The following is a 21,834-nucleotide window of genomic DNA, read 5'->3' as shown; positions in this document are numbered from 1 at the left end:
TGTATTTTTTTGGCCTTTACTTTAACAGCAGTTTTTCAAGTTTAAAGTGAAAACTAGAAGTGGGCAGCAAAGGAGTCTGGGAAGGGTTTTTATTTTAACTTTAAAAGTCAGTTACCTGGGAGGTTCCCCCTCATTGATCCACTGGAGCAAGCTGAGAGGGGTGATTGAAGGCAGCAGTGCTGGTGAGAGATTAATTGAATTGTTTATTTATTTAATTAGTCAGCTAGTGTGTGTATTTTTTTGGCCTTTACTTTAACAGCAGTTTTTCAAGTTTAAAGTGAAAACTGGAAGTGGGCAGCAAAGGAGTCTGGGAAGGGTTTTTTAAGCGCGTGAAGTATAAAAGGTAGGCTGCAGTATACAGCGGGCAGCGTCGGGAGCGGGCAGTGGAGTGTGTGGGAAGCAGAGTGTGAGCTATAAGACTTTGGCTCACAGGGCTTGAGTGTGTGGGAAGCAGAGTGTGAGCTATAAGACTTTGGCTCACAGGGCTTGAGTGTATGGGAAGCAGAGTGTGAGCTATAAGACTTTGGCTCACAGGGCTTAGGCTGAAAGGGCGAGTAGGGGTGAGTTGAATTCATTTTTGCACTTTCTACCTGGTACTGGCAAGGTACCTAGAGGGGATGGGTGTGCAGGCAGTGCAATGTTCCTCTTGCACTATGTTTGAGGTGAGGGACGACGACAGTGTCCCTACTGATTACACCTGTGGGAAGTGCACCCATCTGCAGCTCCTCCAAAACCGTGTTAGGGAACTGGAGCTGGAGTTGGATGAACTTAGGATCATCAGGGACGCAGAGATGGCCATAGACACAAGCTTTAGGAATACAGTTACTCCGAGGATTGAAAACAGATGGGTGACGGTGAGAGGGGCTGGGAGGAAGCAGTCCATGCAGGGATCCCCGGTGGTCGTTCCCCTTAGCAACAAGTATTCCGCTTTGGATATGGTTGAGGGGGATGACATACCAGTGGGGAGCCGCAGTGAGAGGATCTCCAGCACTGTGTCCGTCTCTGTGGCGCGGGAGGGAAAGGGGGAGAGCGGGAGGGCGATAGTTATTGGGGACTCATTAGTTAGAGGGATAGATAGGAGGTTCTGTGGCAGCAAAAGAGACTCACGGATGGTATGTTGCCTACCGGATGCCAAGGTCCGTGATGTCTCAGACCGTGTTTTCCAGATTCTGAAGGGGGAGGGGAAACAGTCACAAGTCGTGGTGCACATTGGTACCAATGACATAGGTAAGAGAAGGGACGGGGATTTAAAGCAGGAATTTCTGGAGCTGGGCTGGAAGCTGAGAGCCAAGACGAAACATGTGGTCATCTCTGGTACGTTGCCGGTACCACGTGATAGCGAGTTGAGGAACAGGGAGAGAGTGCAGTTAAACATGTGGTTGCAGGGATGGTGTAGGAGGGAGGGTTTCAGATACGTGGATAATTGGAACACGTTCTGGGGAAGGTGGGACCTGTACAAACAGGACGGGGTGCACCTGAACCAGAGGGGCACCAATATCCTCGGAGGGAAATTTGTTACGGCTCTTCAGGGGGGTTTAAACTAATTTGTCAGGGGAGTGGGAAAGGGAGTTGTAGTCCAGAAGTCAGTGAGGGTGGTGAGGTATTGGGGAAGGTATCAGGGTCAAGGGTGGGTACTGGTAGACAGGAAGGTGGGTTGAAGTGTGTCTACTTCAATGCAAGGAGCATCCGGAACAAGGTAGATGAACTTGGGGCGTGGATTGGTACTTGGGACTACGATGTTGTGGCCATTACGGAGACGTGGGTAGAACAAGGACAGGAATGGTTGTTGGACGTTCCGGGGTATAGATGTTTCACTAAGTGTAGGGAAGCTGGTAAAAGAGGTGGAGGAGTGGCATTGTTAATCAAGGATAGTTTAACGGCTGCGGAAAGGCACTTCGTGGGGGATCTGCACACTGAGGTAATATGGGCTGAAGTTAGAAATAGGAAAGGAGCGGTCACGTTGCTAGGAGTTTACTATAGGCCCCCAAATAGTAATAGAGATGTGGAGGAAGAAATTGCTAAGCAGATTATGGATATGTGTGGGGGTCACAGGGTAGTTGTCATGGGGGACTTTAACTTTCCAAATATTGATTGGAACCTTTGTAGGTCAAATAGTTTGGATGGGGCAGTTTTTGTGCAGTGTGTGCGGGAGGGTTTCCTGACACAATATGTGGATGGGCCGACTAGAGGTGAGGCCACATTGGATTTGGTACTGGGAAATGAACCGGGCCAAGTGTTAGATTTGGTTGTGGGAGAGCAATTAGGAGATAGTGACCACAATTCGGTGTCTTTTGTTATTGCAATGGAGAGAGATAGGGCCGTACGGCAGGGCAAGGTTTACAATTGGGGGAGGGGTAATTATGATGCGATGAGGCAAGAATTAGGGGGCATAAGTTGGGAACAGAAACTGTCAGAGAAAGGAACTAATGAAAAGTGGAACTTTTTCAAGGAACAAATACTGGATGTCCTTGATCGGTATGTTCCTGTCAGGCAGGGAGGAAATGGCCGAGTGAGGGAACCATGGTTCACAAAAGAGGTGGAATGTCTTGTGAAAAGGAAGAGGGAAGCTTATGTAGGGATGAGGAAACAAGGTTCAGATGGCTCGATTGAGGGTTACAAGTTAGCAAGGAATGAGCTGAAAAAGGGGCTTAGGAGAGCTAGGAGGGGACATGAGAAGTCCTTGGCGGGTCGGATCAAGGAAAACCCCAAGGCTTTTTACTCTTATGTGAGGAATAAAAGAATGACCAGGGTGAGGTTAGGGCCGGTCAAGGACAGTAGTGGGAACTTGTGTATGGAGTCAGTAGAGATAGGCGAGGTGATGAATGAATACTTTTCTTCAGTGTTCACCAAGGAGAGGGGCCATGTTTTTGAGGAAGAGAAGGTGTTACAGGCTAATAGGCTGGAGGAAATAGATGTTCGGAGGGAGGATGTCTTGGCAGTTTTGAATAAACTGAAGGTCGATAAGTCCCCTGGGTCTGATGAAATGTATCCTAGGATTCTGTGGGAGGCAAGGGATGAGATTGCAGAGCCTTTGGCGTTGATCTTTGGGTCCTCGCTGTCCACGGGGATGGTGCCAGAGGACTGGAGAATGGCGAATGTTGTTCCTCTGTTTAAGAAAGGGAATAGAAATGACCCTGGTAATTATAGACCGGTTAGTCTTACTTCGGTGGTTGGTAAATTGATGGAAAAGGTCCTTAGGGATGGGATTTACGACCATTTAGAAAGATGCGGATTAATCCGAGATAGTCAGCACGGATTCGTGAAGGGCAAGTCGTGCCTCACAAATTTGATAGAATTTTTTGAGGAGGTAACTAAGTGTGTTGATGAAGGTAGGGCAGTTGATGTCATATACATGGATTTTAGTAAGGCGTTTGATAAGGTCCCCCATGGTTGGCTTATGATGAAAGTGAGGAGGTGTGGGATAGAGGGAAAGTTGGCCGATTGGATAGGTAACTGGCTGTCTGACCGAAGACAAGGGTGGTGGTCGATGGAAAATTTTCGGATTGGAGGCAGGTTGCTAGCGGTGTGCCGCAGGGATCAGTGCTTGGTCCTCTGCTCTTTGTGATTTTTATTAATGACTTAGAGGAGGGGGCTGAAGGGTGGATCAGTAAATTTGCTGATGACACCAAGATTGGTGGAGTAGTGGATGAGGTGGAGGGCTGTTGTAGGCTGCAAAGAGACATAGATAGGATGCAAAGCTGGGCTGAAAAATGGCAAATGGAGTTTAACCCTGATAAATGTGAGGTGATTCATTTTGGTAGGACAAATTTAAATGTGGATTACAGGGTCAAAGGTAGGGTTCTGAAGACTGTGGAGGAACAGAGAGATCTTGGGGTCCATATCCACAGATCTCTAAAGGTTGCCAGTCAAGTGGATAGAGCTGTGAAGAAGGCCTATAGTGTGTTAGCTTTTATTAACAGGGGGTTGAAGTTTAAGAGCCGTGGGGTTATGCTGCAACTGTACAGGACCTTGGTGAGACCACATTTGGAATATTGTGTGCAGTTCTGGTCACCTCACTATAAGAAGGATGTGGAAGCGCTGGAAAGAGTGCAGAGGAGATTTACCAGGATGCTGCCTGGTTTGGAGGGTAGGTCATATGAGGAAAGGTTGAGGGAGCTAGGGCTGTTCTCTCTGGAGCGGAGGAGGCTGAGGGGAGACTTAATAGAGGTGTATAAAATGATGAAGGGGATAGATAGAGTGAACGTTCAAAGACTATTTCCTCGGGTGGATGGAGCTATTACAAGGGGGCATAACTATAGGGTTCGTGGTGGGAGATACAGGACGGATATCAGAGGTAGGTTCTTTACGCAGAGAGTGGTTGGGGTGTGGAATGGACTGCCTGCAGTGATAGTGGAGTCAGACACTTTAGAAACATTTAAGCGGTTATTGGATAGGCACATGGAGCACACCAGGATGATAGGGAGTGGGATAGCTTGATCTTGGTTTCAGATAAAGCTCGGCACAACATCGTGGGCCGAAGGGCCTGTTCTGTGCTGTACTGTTCTATGTTCTATAACTAATCAAGTCTTTAAGAGACGAAACAATGTGAGTGGAGAGAGCATCAAGACAGGCTAAAAAGATGTGTATTGTCTCCAGACAAGACAGCCAGTGAAACTCTGCAGGTCCATGCAACTGTGGGAGTTACAAATAGTGTGACATGAACCCAATATCCCGGTTGAGGCCGTCCTCGTGTGTGCGGAACTTGGCTATCAGTTTCTGCTCAGCGACTCTGCGCTGTCGTGTGTCGTGAAGGCCGCCTTTGAGAACGCTTACCCGAATATCAGAGGCCGAATGCCCGTGACCGCTGAAGTGCTCCCCAACAGGAAGAGAACAGTCTTGCCTGGTGATTGTCGAGCGGTGTTCATTCATCCGTTGTCGCAGCGTCTGCATAGTTTCCCCAATGTACCATGCCTCGGGACATCCTTTCTTGCAGCGTATCAGGTAGACAACGTTGGCCGAATTGCAAGAGTATGTACCGTGTACCTGGTGGATGGTGTTCTCACGTGAGATGATGGCATCTGTGTCGATGATCCGGCACGTCTTGCAGAGGTTGCTGTGGCAGGGTTGTGTGGTGTCATGGTCACTGTTCTCCTGAAGGCTGGGTAGTTTGCTGCGGACAATGGTCTGTTTGAGGTTGTGCGGTTGTTTGAAGGCAAGAAGTGGGGGTGTGGGGATGGCCTTGGCGAGATGTTCGTCTTCATCAATGACATGTTGAAGGCTCCGGAGGAGATGCCGTAGCTTCTCCGCTCCGGGGAAGTACTGGACAACGAAGGGTACTCTGTCCACTGTGTCCCGTGTTTGTCTTCTGAGGAGGTCGGTGCGGTTTTTCGCTGTGGCGCGTTGGAACTGTTGATCAATGAGTCTAGCGCCATATCCTGTTCTTATGAGGGCATCTTTCAGCGTCTGGAGGTGTCTGTTGCGATCCTCCTCATCCGAGCAGATCCTGTGGATACGAAGGGCTTGTCCGTAGGGGATGGCTTCTTTAACGTGTTTAGGGTGGAAGCTGGAGAAGTGGAGCATCGTGAGGTTATCCGTGGGCTTGCGGTACAGTGAGGTGCTGAGGTGACCGTCCTTAATGGAGATGCGTGTGTCCAAGAATGCAACCGATTCCGGAGAGTAGTCTATGGTGAGCCTGATGGTGGGATGGAACTTGTTGATGTCATCATAGAGTTGTTTCAGTGATTGTTCACCATGAGTCCAAAGGAAGAAAATGTCATCGATGTATCTAGTGTATAGCATCGGTTGAAGGCCCCGTGCGGTGAAGAAGTCTTGTTCGAACCTGTGCATGAAGATGTTGGCATATTGAGGTGCAAATTTGGTCCCCATGGCTGTTCCGTGTGTCTGGATGAAGAACTGGTTGTTGAAGGTGAAGATATTGTGGTCCAGGATGAAGCGGATGAGATGTAAAATTGCATCTGGAAACTGGCAGTTGTTGGCGCTGAGCACTGAGGCCGTTGCAGCAATGCCATCGTCATGGGGGATGCTGGTGTAGAGTGACGAGACATCCATTGTGACGAGGAGCGCTCCTGGTTCAACTGCTCCATGTGTGCCGAGTTTCTGTAGGAAGTCCGTCGTGTCGCGACAAACGCTGGGGGTTCTTTGTACAATGGGTTTCAGGATGCCCTCGACATAGCCGGAGAGGTTCTCGCACAGGGTCCCATTGCCCGATACGATGGGACGGCCGGGTGTGTTTGCCTTGTGTATCTTCGGGAGGCAGTAGAGATCTCCAATGCGGGGAGTACGTGGGATGAGAGCACGGAGGGTGTTCTGAAGGTCCGGATCAAAGGTCTTGATCAGAGTGTTGAGTTGACGGGTGTGTTCTTTGGTCGGATAAAAGCATCCCCCATGACTATGGCATTGCTGCAACGGCCTCAGTGCTCAGCGCCAACAACTGCCAGTTTCCAGATGCAATTTTACATCTCATCCGTTTCATCCTGGACCACAATATCTTCACCTTCAACAACCAGTTCTTCATCCAGACACACGGAACAGCCATGGGGACCACATTCGCACCTCAATATGCCAACATCTTCATGTACAGGTTCGAACAAGACTTCTTCACCGCACGGGACCTTCAACCGATGCTATACACTAGATACATCGATGACATTTTCTTCCTTTGGACTCATGGTGAACAATCACTGAAACAACTCTATGATGACATCAACAAGTTCCATCCCACCATCAGGCTCACCATAGACTACTCTCCGGAATCGGTTGCATTCTTGGACACACGCATCTCCATTAAGGACGGTCACCTCAGCACCTCACTGTACCGCAAGCCCACGGATAACCTCACGATGCTCCACTTCTCCAGCTTCCACCCTAAACACGCTAAAGAAGCCATCCCCTACGGACAAGCCCTTCGTATCCACAGGATCTGCTCGGATGAGGAGGATCGCAACAGACACCTCCAGACGCTGAAAGATGCCCTCATAAGAACAGGATATGGCACTAGACTCATTGATCAACAGTTCCAACGCGCCACAGCGAAAAACCGCACCGACCTCCTCAGAAGACAAACACGGGACACAGTGGACAGAGTACCCTTCGTTGTCCAGTACTTCCCCGGAGCGGAGAAGCTACGGCATCTCCTCCGGAGCCTTCAACATGTCATTGATGAAGACGAACATCTCGCCAAGGCCATCCCCACACCCCCACTTCTTGCCTTCAAACAACCGCACAACCTCAAACAGACCATTGTCCGCAGCAAACTACCCAGCCTTCAGGAGAACAGTGACCATGACACCACACAACCCTGCCACAGCAACCTCTGCAAGACGTGCCGGATCATCGACACAGATGCCATCATCTCACGTGAGAACACCATCCACCAGGTACACGGTACATACTCTTGCAATTCGGCCAACGTTGTCTACCTGATACGCTGCAAGAAAGGATGTCCCGAGGCATGGTACATTGGGGAAACTATGCAGACGCTGCGACAACGGATGAATGAACACCGCTCGACAATCACCAGGCAAGACTGTTCTCTTCCTGTTGGGGAGCACTTCAGCGGTCACGGGCATTCGGCCTCTGATATTCGGGTAAGCGTTCTCCAAGGCGGCCTTCACGACACACGACAGCGCAGAGTCGCTGAGCAGAAACTGATAGCCAAGTTCCGCACACACGAGGACGGCCTCAACCGGGATATTGGGTTCATGTCACACTATTTGTAACTCCCACAGTTGCATGGACCTGCAGAGTTTCACTGGCTGTCTTGTCTGGAGACAATACACATCTTTTTAGCCTGTCTTGATGCTCTCTCCACTCACATTGTTTCGTCTCTTAAAGACTTGATTAGTTGTAAGTATTTGCATTCCAACCATTATTCATGTAAATTGAGTCTGTGTCTTTATAAGCTCTGTTTGTGAACAGAATTCCCACTCACCTGAAGAAGGGGCTAAGAGCTCCGAAAGCTTGTGTGGCTTTTGCTACCAAATAAACCTGTTGGACTTTAACCTGGTGTTGTTAAACTTCTTACTTTGAGAAAGTTATCAGACGTGATTGAATGGCAGACCAGACTCAATGGGCCGAATGGCCTAATTATGCTCCTGTATCTTTTTGGTCTTATGATAAGCAAGTACCATGTTCTAGCAAGTTTTTGAATTGGCCAAAATGGATTATTCCACGAAATGTTTCCACAGAAAGTAAGACTCCGAAAATAACCTCATTTATGGCGTACGGATATAACGCGAGCTGAACCGAGATCCCAGCTGAACTATTGAGTAGAGTTGTGATTAGTAGACTGACTGATATGTGGAGAATGTCACAACCCTTTGTAAAGCAGTGATGGGGAGTCGGATAAGAGATATTGGTGGCAATTTCTAACTCTGTGGCAATTCTTACTGGATGCATGACGAAGTGCAAAGGTAACTATCGATTTCTTTACTCGCCTGCCATTGTTAAAACAAGATGTTTGAAGAGCGCCATGACCATTGTGCAGAGCCCGCCAAAGCCAGCAAGCATGGGCAATCCCTTTGCTTCTGAATGAAGGGCAATGTCATCTTGAAATTTACAAAGCTCTTAAAGCTGAAGGTATACTTTAAAATATTTCAAACGTGGATCGCAATTCTACACTTTCAAGTCAATTCACACTAATCCAAGGCCCAGACCAATCATAAAATTGGAGACTTTGGAGGAAAAGATTCATACATAGAAACGTACATAGAAAATAGAAGCAGGACTAGGCCACTCGGCCCTTCCAACCTGTTCCATCATTCATTATGATCATGGCTGATCGTCATATTTGATTCTTCAGACATGAAAACAAAGGAAGGTCTAACCCTGGAAAAGACAATCCAGATAGCTAGTCAGTCAGAACTTTGTGGACAGCACAGGACAAACCTAAGGAGAGGGAATAAAACATGGTGCTGAGTCCAGCCAGTTAAGCTGCAAAGACACAAAGATGAAGTCAGGGAAAGTAATACTGGAAGCGGCCAGCACAGTGCCCATGCTAGCACTGTGGAGTGAAGGACCAGGTGAAATCAATGTCCTGCAAGTGCAGCCCAATGCTTCCAGTGCAATAGGATTGGACACTATGACAAACTGTGCAGCGGAAAAACTCTGAAATGCACGGCCCAAAGATGAAACCACGAGTTGGGACTGCAAACCCAGGGACACACAGTTATGCTTCTTGAGTGAGGTCAAATATGTTGTGTAAGTGGCCATTTAACAAATTTTAAATTAGATACAGAAATCAGCGTGACAGTTCTGTCAGATAAAGAACTGTGGTTAGTGGCCCACAGCACACCTGTATACTTCAGGAGGATTACAGCTTTTGGTGAAAGGCACCTTGCGGGAAACACTGAAGTATAAGGACAAAGCAATAGAAGAGACTTTGCTCAGTGTCCACAACCAGGACTGCTGACTGCTGCCTGTTTCGGATTGAATGTTCTGCACAAGATTGACGAGGTCAAGCAACAAGGGCCTGGTTTCAAATACAGAAGTGGGTTCCTGAAGCTCTTTACAAGACTGGGACATCTGAAAAATGCATATACTATCACATCAAGAGAGAAAGTTAAACCTGTGTGCCGTTTCATTTCACAAAAGGGTCCCCACCCCTTCATGAAACAAGTACAGCAGCAGCTGGACGAGATGACAACCATCTTCCGAGTCATAAAACCAACTGCACAGTGTTCCAGGATGATCCCAATCTCAAAACAGAATACGTCCATCTGAATTAGCATTGAGCTGACACAGCTTAACAAGGCTGCAGCCAGAGAAGTTCATCCTGTTTACTCAGTGTGCGAAAGCCTGACTAAACTCTCAAAGGGCATGGTATTATTCCAAGCTGGATGTGAACAGTAGATTCTGGCAACTTCTTCTCAATGAGGAGAGATTCTTCAGCAGATTCTGCTTCAATTGCCTGCCATTTGGAATCACCTCAGAGCCAGAAATGTTCCACAGCAGTCTTAGAGCACCTGCAGGAAGCTGAATAACAAATAGAGCTGGCTGGAAAGGGCATTGACCATGCCTGCACCGATAGTGAGATGGGTAGCACACAGCCAAGTGATGATCTTGCACCAGCTCATCCCTCAGACAACCATACAGTGAGTGCTTTGTCCTGTTTCAGAGTCACCTGCCATTCACTAATTATCTCTCCTTTCTTTCACAAGCACACCTGGAAAGCTCCTGAGGGCCTCCACAAGCCAGGCCCTTAGCCCTGATGACACTTTGACTGAGGTGACCAAAGGACACCAAAGCAGAAAACGCCATCATTCCCTCCTCCAGTTAGCACCTCACCTCAGCAAGGACACATCCTCATTATTCTTCAAAGGATCAGGACAATGTGAGCCTGATGTGTAACTATTCAGTCTCATATTGAAGTGTAAGGGTGAAATGAGAGGGATAGCAAGGTTGGTGTTCATGCTGACCCCTGATGCAGGGCACTTGTCTAAGAGGGTACTCGGTGCAATTATTTACCCTGCTGGTGGAATCTGGTTCCAATGAGGACTTCACACAAAAAGCTGTCTCATCTGGCCCAAGCTGAGGCCTCTTTCCCTGCAGCCTCAGCTTCCTCAAATGCATCATCCTTATCCCCTTCGAGGTTCTCCTCTTTGGATAAGATGTACAACTCCTCCATTTCATCATCTGGCCAATTTTCCGCCCGTTGTAGGACACAGCAAGCCCATGATGATCCGTGAGATCCTTTGAGGACTGTCCTGGAATGTTCCACCACATCTGTTCAGGCATCGGAATTGCATCTTTGTAATGCCTATGGTGCGCTCCACCGATGACTGGGTAGCGGCATGAGCATCATTGTACCTTCTCTCCGAAAGATTCTGTGGCTGCTCCACTGGCTTCATCAGACTCATCCTTTGCAAGCACCCTTTGTCACTGAGGAGCCAGCCTAGATCCTAGGTGGTCTCTCGAAGATGCCCAGGACCTGCGATCAATTCAAGAATTCTAAGTAGTGGATGATTCCTGGGTATCTGGTGCAAACCTGCATGATCAGTTCCTTTATAGTCACAGATCAGCTGTGTGACCGAGTGGTAGCCTTACCAGTTAACGCATTGAAGTGCTTGTTGCCAGGGAACTTTGATAATCTCATGAGTGCAGCGACGGCACCCTACACCTGTGGGAATCCAGAATACAGAGCAAAGGCCAGTGCTCTGGTGTCCTGGCTTACTTGATCTCCGTCAATGTTGACATAACTATGGGCCTTGGGAAAAAGGATCTCTGTGATTTGTGCGTGGACATTTGAAAGCTTCTGCAGCCACTCCAGTTGAGCCTTGGAAGGAGGCATTGGTGTCGAGGTTCAGTGTGGTGATTACTTTCACAGCCACCAGAAATGGACATCCTCCCAGTCCCCATGGCACCAATTCCTGGAGAATGTAGCAAATGTGAGTCACAGGTCCCGAGACGTGCAGAGCCATCGGTGACTCACCTGCAGAAAAGATATGTGAGGTCTGTACACCCTCCGTCTTGGGAACAGCTCACGCAGAGCATCTCTATGGGCCTCATCCTCTATGTCTGGAGGAAGCCTTGCTGGCCCTTAGTCTTGTGTGTTTCTCTCCCCCCTTTGGCAAGCCAGGCACCTGTGTTGCAATCTGCTTCTTTTCTCCAGCCTGCAAGTGATAATGCAGACAGCAATGAATGCAGGCTCAGTCTTCCTGATGCTCTCCTCTCTGCAATATAAGACCATAAGACCATAAGACATAGGAGCGGAAGTAAGGCCATTCGGCCCATCGAGTCCACTCCACCATTCAATCATGGTTGATTTCAACTCCATTTACCCGCTCTCTCCCCATAGCCCTTTATTCCTCGAGAAATCAAGAATTTATCAATTTCTGTCTTGAAGACGCTCAACGTCTCGGCCTCCACAGCCCTCTGTGGCAATGAATTCCACAGACCCACCACTCTCTGGCTGAAGAAATTTCTCCTCATCTCTGTTCTAAAGTGACTCCCTTTTATTCTAAGGCTGTGCCCCCGCGTCCTAGTCTCCCCTGTTAATGGAAACAACTTCCCTACGTCCATCCTATCTAAGCCGTTCATTATCTTGTAAGTTTCTATCAGATCTCCCCTCAACCTCCTAAACTCCAATGAATATAATCCCACGATCCTCAGACGTTCATCGTATGTCAGGCCTACCATTCCTGGGATCATCCGTGTGAATCTCCGCTGGACCCGCTCCAGTGCCAGTATGTCCTTCCTGAGGTGTGGGGCCCAAAATTGCTCACAGTACTCCAAATGGGGCCTAACCAGTGCTTTATAAAGCCTCAGAAGTACATCCCTGCTTTTGTATTCCAAGCCTCTTGAGATAAATGACAACATTACATTTGCTTTCTTAATTACGGACTCAACCTGCAAGTTTACCTTTAGAGAATCCTGGACTAGGACTCCCAAGTCCCTTTGCACTTTAGCATTATGAATTTTGTCACCGTTTAGAAAATAGTCCATGCCTCTATTCTTTTTTCCAAAGTGTACGACCTCGCACTTGCCCACGTTGAATTTCATCAGCCACTTCTTGGACCACTCTCCTAAACTGTCTAAATCTTTCTGCAGCCTCCCCACCTCCTCAATACTACCTGCCCCTCCACCTATCTTTGTATCATCGGCAAACTTGGCCAGAATGCTCCCAGTCCCGTCATCTAGATCGTTAATATATAAAGAGAACAGCTGTGGCCCCAACACTGAACCCTGCGGGACACCACTTGTCACCGGTTGCCATTCTGAGAAAGAACCTTTTATCCCAACTCTCTGCCTTCTGTCTGACAGCCAATCGTCAATCCATGTTAGTACCTTGCCTCGAATACCATGGGCCCTTATTTTACTCAGCAGTCTCCCGTGAGGCACCTTGTCAAAGGCCTTTTGGAAGTCAAGATAGATAACATCCATTGGCTCTCCTTGGTCTAACCTATTTGTTATCTCTTCAAAGAACTCTAACAGGTTTGTCAGGCACGACCTCCCCTTACTAAATCCATGCTGACTTGTCTTAATCCGACCCTGCACTTCCAAGAATTTAGAAATTCATCCTTAACGATGGATTCTAGAATTTTGCCAACAACTGAGGTTAGGCTAATTGGCCTATAATTTTCCATCTTTTTTCTTGTTCCCTTCTTGAACAGTGGGGTTACAACAGCGATTTTCCAATCCTCTGGGACTTTCCCTGACTCCAGTGACTTTTGAAAGATCATAACTAACGCCTCCACTATTTCTTCAGCTATCTCCTTTAGAACTCTAGGATGTAGCCCATCTGGGCCCGGAGATTTATCAATTTTCAGACCTTTTAGTTTCTCTAGCACTTTCTCCTTTGTGATGGCAACCATATTCAACTCTGCCCCCTGACTTTCCTGAATATCCTGAATATCAATGAGAACCTGACAAGAGTCAGCATTAGTCTCCAAAGGTCCTCTTTCTGTCAATGACTTGTCAGTGAACCTGGGTTCCTGTGCCGGAAAGTACTTGCCTCTGAAATTTTGGCCAGTGTGAGGTGTGTACCAAGGTTCCACCACAGTGCTCCCCCTCGACCCCCTGCCGAATTTGACTTACTGCTATGACATTGCTTTGCCAGATGCTTGGAAGTGCTGCTTTCAGCCCCAGGCACTGGGATCCTCATTCATTTTTTTATTTGTATATTTTTTTTATTTGTTCCTCTGCAGTGCACAAGGAGCCCATTCAGCTCACCAAGCCTGCACCGACAACAATCCCAGCCAGGCCCTATCCCTGTAATCTCATGCATTTACCCTGCTAATCCCCCTGACACAAAGGGGCAATTTAGCATGGTCAATGGTAGTGCAGTTACATATGTAATTATGGAAACACCTCCCATCATCCAGAAGCAGTCTAATGTTAAGGTTTCCCTCTGCCACAGACCTCTAGTCTTCTCCCAGTATTCCTTGATCCCATCCTGTTTGAGGTGCATATCTGCTTGTTCACCCCTGAACATTTTGAAGTGGTTGTGCCTTTGCCCCATTTGGACCTCGTCCCTTCCCATCTTACATCCTCGGATGCTCCCACAATTTCTAAGCTGCAGATACCTGAATTTGCCAGCCATAGCTCATTTGATGTCTGAAATGGCACCGACTGAGGCACATGATGTTACGACCACATCCTGCACACAATACACTGGCTATAACTGAGACTGGGTGACATGCCAACCCCTTCCCTGGACTGGGACAAGAGCAGTCATTGCAAGCTCAACAATATAAACTGAAGCACTCCTTCACTCTGTGCTCCTCCCACCCTGGCCTTTACGTCAATTTGTAGTTTCTCTGTCACCATCCTGTGCCTTACCCAATCATGTGCCTGAGTACAACGTTCGCCACTCATACTTCCCAGTGATGATCTAACCCTGCAGCCCTTTCTCCTGCCTGAAGCCAGTTGCTCCCTTCCGTAGTACAGCCCTAACCCTGGAGCCTATTAAAAGCCACCCATGTCTTATCACTGGTCTGGTAGGTAGAGACTTGCCTGTGACACCCCCCTGGAAGCGATGCGGAGCCTGGCACCAATTCCCATGCGTGCTGTGCGATGCAAGGTAGGTAAATGAGCCTCAAAGACATAGCAAAGTGCAGGTCACCAGGTGCATGTCGCTTATATACTGTTGTGAAATGCATTGTTCTAATTGCATACCAACGTACCTGGGTGATCCAGCGTGGAGGGATGTTCCCAGCAGGGCATTCTTATAATAATGAAATACAAAAATTGGAATTAAATGGTGTCAATATGTTTCTCTACAACAGCAAATTGTCTCTGATAGTGAGGAGTACATTTCCAGATGAGTGGAGGTGACGCAACTATTTTAGACTACTAAAACAGGAGTAATTAAGGCACTCAAAGAGATGTTTGCCAGCCAGAACTGGGAAGGAGTTAGGGAAGGAGTTCCAGGATTTTGACCCAGAGACCATGAAGAAATGGTGATATATTTCCAATCAGAATGGTGCATGGTTTGGAGGGGAACTTCTAGGTGATGTTCCCATGTATCTGCACTCTTGTCCTTCAAATGGTTGTTAGTTTGGAAGATGTAGTCTAAGGATCCTTGGTGAGTTCTTACATCTTGCAAATGGTACATACTGCTGCTACTGTGTGAAGATAGTAGAGGGAGTGAATGTTTGAGCATGGGATGCCAATCAAGCAAGCTGCTTTGTTCTGGATGATATCAAGGTTCTTGAGTGTTGTTGGAGCTGCCTCATTCAGGTAAAGGGAGAGTATTCTGTCACACACATGACTTGTGCCTTGTAGATGATGGATAGGCTTTGGGGAGTCAGGATGTGAGTTCCTTGCTGCAGCATTTCAAGCCTCTGATGTGCTTTTGTAGCCACAATGTTTATATGGCTGGTCTAGTTCAGTTTCTGGTCAATGGAAATGCCCAGAATGTTGGTAGTGTCAAGGGGTGATGGTTAGATGGATATTGCTTGGCACTTCTGTGCTGTGAATATTACTTGCCAATTGTCTGGATATTGTCCTTGTCGTGCTACATTTGGACATGGACTGCTCCAGGATCTGAAAGGTGCTGAACGTTGTGCAATCATCAGCGAACTTTGCCGCTTCAGACCTCATGTTGGAAGGAAGGTCATTGATGAAGCAGCTGAAGATGGTTGGGCCTCGAACACTACCTGGGATATGTCTGCAGTGATGCCCTGTGTTGTAAAGTGAAAGGTGGGTAAATGTACCCTGACTAACATTGACCAGTTTGCAGTAACCCTTTTTAACTCAGGTGCTTACACGGTCAGATAGACAAAGAGGACAAGGGTCAGGTGAAGGTCCAACATAACTTTATTGACCACTTTATCAAGGAAAAATAATATTTAATCTATTCACAGGATGCTTCGGAAAACAGTCTTTAATCTCAAGTAAACAGTCTCAAATCTGCACCGGCTATCTACTTCCAACACACGCTTCCGAGGATTCACTGCACCTTATCCACACCCTATCACGACATTTGACCTGTTTGTCTTAAAAGACTGGTACCCATTAAATAAGGCTGGGACAGGCTGTTCCTCCCGTCTTTGAACGTTGGCTGATGTTTCAGGATCTGAAGTCATCGATTTGCGCTTTCCCTCTCATCTAAGGTTGGCTCTGGTCTTTAGTTCATCTCACTGAGGTGGTCTTTTGGATCTGGTCAGTCTGATAATGCTCGCCACGAGGTACAAGGAGCTGGAGATGCTGTTCTGCTTGGCTGCCAGTTGAAGGTGCACTTGGGAGACACCGATGAAGAAAATCCAAAAAGGCAGCGCGAGAGGGTTAGGGTTGCAGGTTGCTCTCTTCATGCCCTTCTCCAAGACCTATGCCTTTGGTCTACTGAGCTGGTGCCACCAAGCTTGTGGAGCATTCTTCTAACAAAGTAGGTTCACTGGGGATGTAAACAACAGTTCAGTCTGAAACAATGTAGTCATTAGCACCTGACCAGGCAGTTCCAGGTCTGTCTGGCTTTGATGGGAAGTTGATTGTCCAAGTCCTGGCTGCATGAAAGCTGCCTCTTGCAGCTCTGCAGTTTGCAAATCAGAGTCTGGCTAGGTTTAAACTCGGCTTCCACATTTTGCATTTTTATCCATGCTCGTGAAAAATGTCAATCTTTCTGTAATAATACTGGAGGTTATGGGTCACCTGACCACACCTGGAACTAAGATGATGGACCTCCAACAACCACAGCCCTCTTCCTTTGAGCTAGGTATGACTCCAAACCAGTGGAGAATTTCTCACAATTCCCATGACTCCAGTTCTAATGTGGTTCTTTGGCTCCACATTTGGTCAAATGTGGCTTTGAAGTCGCTCTCCCTTCACCTCTGGAATTCATCTCATTTCTCCATGTTTGAACCAAGGAGATCAAGAGCTGAGTGGTCCTGTCAGAACTCAAACTGAGATCAGTGCAAACTGAGTAAGTGCATCATGATAGCACTGTTGATGACTCCCTTCGATCACATTACCGACGGTCAAAAGTAGAGACAGGATGGTAATTGGCTGCATAGGGTTTTTCATGATTTATGTGTATTGGATATACTCAGGCAATTTTCCACATTGGTGGGCAGATGCCAATGTTGTTGCTGTACTGGAACAGCTTGTCTAGATACATGACAAGCTCTGGAGCACAAGTCTTCAGTACTATTGCTGGAATATTGTCAAGGCCTATAACCTTTACCTTTTATTGATATCACATGGAGTGAATTGAATTGGCTGAAGACTGGCATCTGTGATACTGGGGACCTCCGGGTGAGGCTGAGATGGATCATCCATCTTCTGGCTGAAGATTGTAGCAAATGCTTCAGGCTTATCCTTTGCACTGATGTGCCATGCTCCCCCTGCCCCCCCCCCATCATTGAGGGAAAATGTTGAAGCTGCCTCCTCCAGAGAACATTGGTAGCCAGAAAATTGCCATCCATGGCTTCTCTACACAGATACCATTGCCTAATGACTTATTCCTCCTATTCTTCATTTCCTTGGTGACATCATCCAAAAACACATCCATTTTCACATGTATGCTGACAACAATGGTACAATGTGAGTGTGAGCCAAGGTAGGAAGACAAGAGAAATTTCATGAGAGGAAATGTAAATCTATGTATGTTTGGTGAAGTCATTGAAGATGAAGAATTATGCAGTGCAAAGTTTCAATGATGAAAATAGGAACGAGACATCTATGAGATCATGATATTTGGGCAGTGTCAAACAAGTGGTCCTCAAACATTCTCAGTCTTTAACTCAGACTAATGGTTGTTCTTTAGCTTTCACCAGACAGGAAATCTTAACCTAAGGCGACCAGCAAAAACTGACAGGGTCCGTTTTTAACACCCTAACTGTTGGAGAGTAATCTAGCACGGGCTGTAAACATACAATGAATGTGAACCTCCATACCTGCCCAGCAAGTTGGCTTCAATTACCTCCTAGGTCACTGAGCCAGTTGCACTTAGTGTCTTATCAGTCTTCAGCCGCTTGTTCATTTTATTCCTTTGGCTTTGTAATTTTGACAAAATAATATTGTTTTGTGTCACCTGTATTTGATGGAATGCCACTGTCTGATATCTTAATTATCTAGCTAAATTTCAGTTTACTTTTCAGTGTTTCCCTCTCATTTCTCTTCTCTCATACTTATAGTGTAGATGTCCGTTCTGTGATGCATTGTATTACAATGGTTATGTTGTAATGTAGAGATCTAGACTAATAATCTAGAGCATTTGAGTTCAAATTCCATCATGTCTGCCAGAATGTGAATGCATTCTTCTAAAAAAATCTGTAAAGGTGAGCATAAAGTTGTAAGTTTGTTGAAAACCTCACATGTACACCCACAGCTCCTAACCTCGCCCTCCAAGGCCTCTAAATATGCTCACTTATTTTTTAGCTATGATTCACAAAGTCAGAAGGCTGTGGGTTCAAGACCTGCTTCAGAGTGTTGAACTCAAGGTCAAGGGTAATGCAGTCAATGTTGCACTACTGGAGGTCTTTCAGAAGAGACATGTATCTGAGACCATGTCAATATTACAGGGCAGGTGACTCGAGGTCCTGTGGCATAACTTTGACGAATCTCCCCAATATTCTCACAGTACGAGGGACCCAAGTTCGATTCCGGCCTTGGGTGACTGTCTGTGGAGTTTACATGTTCTCCCTGTGTCTTCATGGGTTTCCTCTGGATGTCCCAGTTTCCTTCCAAAGTCTAAAGATGTGCAACGTTAGGTGGAAGGGCCATGCTGAATTGTCCCTTTGCGTCCAAACATGTAGGTTAAGTGGATTAGCCATGGCAAATGGACAGGTTTATGGGGATAGGGCAAGAGGGTGGGCCTGAGTGTGATGGGCGAGATGGCCTCCTTCTCCACTGTAGGGATTCTGTGGTTCTATCCTGACTAATAATTATTCCAAAATTAATCTCACTAAAACTAGTCAGTCACATTTATGTGCTGTGTGAAAATTTGCTGGTGGATTTCATACTTAATAACTGGAACTACAAATCAAAAATATTTCATTTGGGACATTCTGAGGTTGCCAAAGGGCTCTGAAATATTTTTTTAATGCCTGTCCTATATGTTGACTCCAACTCTTGTGATTTTGACACCAATGAGCCACTTAAGTATCGACTCAACTTGTTTAGCCTGTCTACCTAAGTTAATCATTACAATATTATTAAAACTATGTTAAACTGCAAATGCCGACCTTGTTCGAGATGCCCATATCATAAGAATAAGCTAATTAAATAATTGGATTAGGAAATCAGTAGTCCTTGATGTAGTTTCAATGGCTGTGGTCCAAGAATCTGAACAATTTTTATTTCTTCTATTACAGGATCTGCTGATACATCCATACCTCATAAAAAGATTTTACGCAATCTGTTACTTTTCATCATCCTTTTGGCCTGTTTTTTAGCTTTATTGATGCTGTATATCAAACCACCGAACACATCGATTAATGATTTAACATCCGTGAAAAACCTCGATATGCCTGTAAAGAATTATACCATTGTGCTCATTTGGTTTTGGCCTTTTGGTGTTAGATTTGAGCTCAATTCTTGTGAATCTGAGTTTAATATCCATGACTGTTACTTGACTGTAGACAGGAACCTGTACAATAAATCCCACGCTGTCCTTATCCATCACTGCGACATAAGTGGAGACTTGTCCAACCTGCCCAAACAACCTCGACCGGCTTTTCAGAAATGGGTTTGGATGAACATGGAATCACCCAGCAACACACAAATAAACATTGGACTTGACCCGCTCTTCAACCTGACTTTGACGTACCGACGAGATTCAGATATCCAAGTGCCTTATGCGTCTCTGACAATGAACAAAGTCCCCGTAGATTTTGCATTTCCCAAAAAAACCGACCTGGTGTGTTGGGTTATAAGCAACTGGAACACTAATCATGCCAGAGTGAAATATTACAATGAACTCCAGAAATACATTAAAATCAACATATATGGTCAATTCTTATGGAAACGCCCGCGCAATAAAGATTTGATTCCGACCATATCTAGTTGTAAGTTCTACCTTTCCTTTGAGAACTCAATACATGAAGATTACATAACTGAAAAGCTCTACGATGCTTTGCTTGCTGGCACCGTGCCTGTGGTCTTGGGGCCACCTAGAAAGAACTATGAAAATTACATTCCAGGCAATTCTTTCATTCACGTGGATGACTTCCACTCAGCTAAAGAGCTTGCGGATTACCTGCACAAGCTGGATGGTGACGAAGATTTATACATGCACTACTTCAAATGGCGGGAGAAGTACACAGTGAGGATGACTCATTTCTGGGATGAACATGCATGTAATGTGTGTGAGAATATAAAATGGCATCAAGAACATAAATCATATTCCAGTTTGGAGAAATGGTTTCGTGGCTAAATTCTAAAATATACCTTCAGTAACTATCAGTATTTGTGGAACGCATTTGCCTTTTTCCAACTACAATTTATTTTTTGATAATTTTAGGTGTCAGAAATTTATTTTGGAGCGATGTTGTAAAACAGGAAATATCGATCGGCCGTCCAATATGTACATGTCTGATAGTCGGTTCCGCTGCAACCAGTTTTTTGCAGCGGTGCCCAAGGCTAATTTCTAGCTTTACTTCTTTTGTTAACCTAAAACAAATCTACAACCGTATCTGGTTATGTGAGAATCCATCGTGCCTTTGACACCCCAGCAGTGGATTTCTGAACATCATATTCTCATCTGAGTGGGAAACACAATTTATTTTCAAGCAGAATTTTTTTATTTTGAAGAATCTTCATTCTGTCTTTCCCCTGGCAAACGCCAGTTGTAGGAAAATAGAAGAAAAAAATCCTTACTGGAAATTTAGAAAAATGGTTTTCTGAAACAAATTAAACAGTTGATCTGAAAGATTTACTGGAGTAAAAGGATATCAGAGGTAGGTTCTTTACGCAGAGAGTGGTTGGGGTGTGGAATGGACTGCCTGCAGTGATAGTGGAGTCAGACACTTTCGGAACATTTAAGCGGTTATTGGATAGGCACATGGAGCACACCAGGATGATAGGGAGTGGGATAGCTTGATCTTGGTTTCAGATAAAGCTCGGCACAACATCGTGGGCCGAAGGGCCTGTTCTGTGCTGTACTGTTCTATGTTCTATGTTTAACGTGATTCAAATTATGTATGTTCAAGAAAAGAGCTCTAAGTAATTTAGAAGCTGTAAAACTGTAAAATTCACATGCATCCATTTTGAGTAAAGTAGCAGTGCTTTATTTATTATTTATAGTCTTACTTGGTCCTCAATTCAGCACCATATTGCTGTGATTATATATACTCTTTTTCATGTACCTCTTGCCCCTTTAACAACAGCATCAAGAGACATGGGGTCAGCTTCTACAGGTATACTCATTACACCTTACTCTGCCTCTCCACTACCTCTGTGCTTTTCATAGAAATCATAGAAACCCTACAGTGCAGAAGGAGGCCATTCGGCCCATCGAGTCTGCACTGACCACAATCCCACCCAGGCCCTACCCCCACATATTTACCTGCTAATCCCTCTAACCTACGCATCTCAGGACTCTAAGGGGCAATTTTTAACCTGGCCAATCAACCTAACCCGCACATCTTTGGACTGTGGGAGGAAACCGGAGCACCCGGAGGAAACCCACGCAGACACGAGGAGAATGTGCAAACTCCACACAGACAGTGACCCGAGCCGGGAATCGAACCCGGGACCCTGGAGCTGTGAAGCAGCAGTGCTAACCACTGTGCTACCATGCCGTCCCTTTTTAACTGTTCATCTGAAATTCAGATTACTTATGGATCACAAACCTCCACAGCATTTAAAGCAGTGGACAGTTCAAAATGGAATGTACCAAAGGGCTGTCTATGGCTATGTCTGACTTTGATATGATGTTGCATTGGACCTGTTCAGCAAAAGTTGAATCCCTTCTCAATCAGAAATAACTGCTTATTC

General features: G+C 46.1%; 1 protein-coding gene across 1 annotated transcript in view; it reads left to right on the top strand.

The window, feature by feature from the left end:
• The window catches only part of LOC144493555 (4-galactosyl-N-acetylglucosaminide 3-alpha-L-fucosyltransferase 9-like), a 28,145-nt gene extending 7,016 nt beyond the window's left edge, over positions 1-21,129 (top strand). Inside the window, exon 3 of the mRNA XM_078212648.1 lies at positions 19,212-21,129. Coding sequence (XP_078068774.1) covers positions 19,212-20,272 — 1,061 coding nt within the window. The 3' untranslated portion in view covers positions 20,273-21,129. The remainder of the gene's footprint in view (positions 1-19,211) is intronic.
• The last annotated feature ends 705 nt before the right edge of the window (positions 21,130-21,834 follow it).

The sequence above is a fragment of the Mustelus asterias genome, chromosome 5, assembly GCF_964213995.1.
Source record: "Mustelus asterias chromosome 5, sMusAst1.hap1.1, whole genome shotgun sequence".
Lineage (NCBI taxonomy): Eukaryota > Metazoa > Chordata > Chondrichthyes > Carcharhiniformes > Triakidae > Mustelus > Mustelus asterias.
Note: the sequence above shows the minus strand (reverse complement) of the source record. Positions and strands in the feature narration are given on the sequence as shown.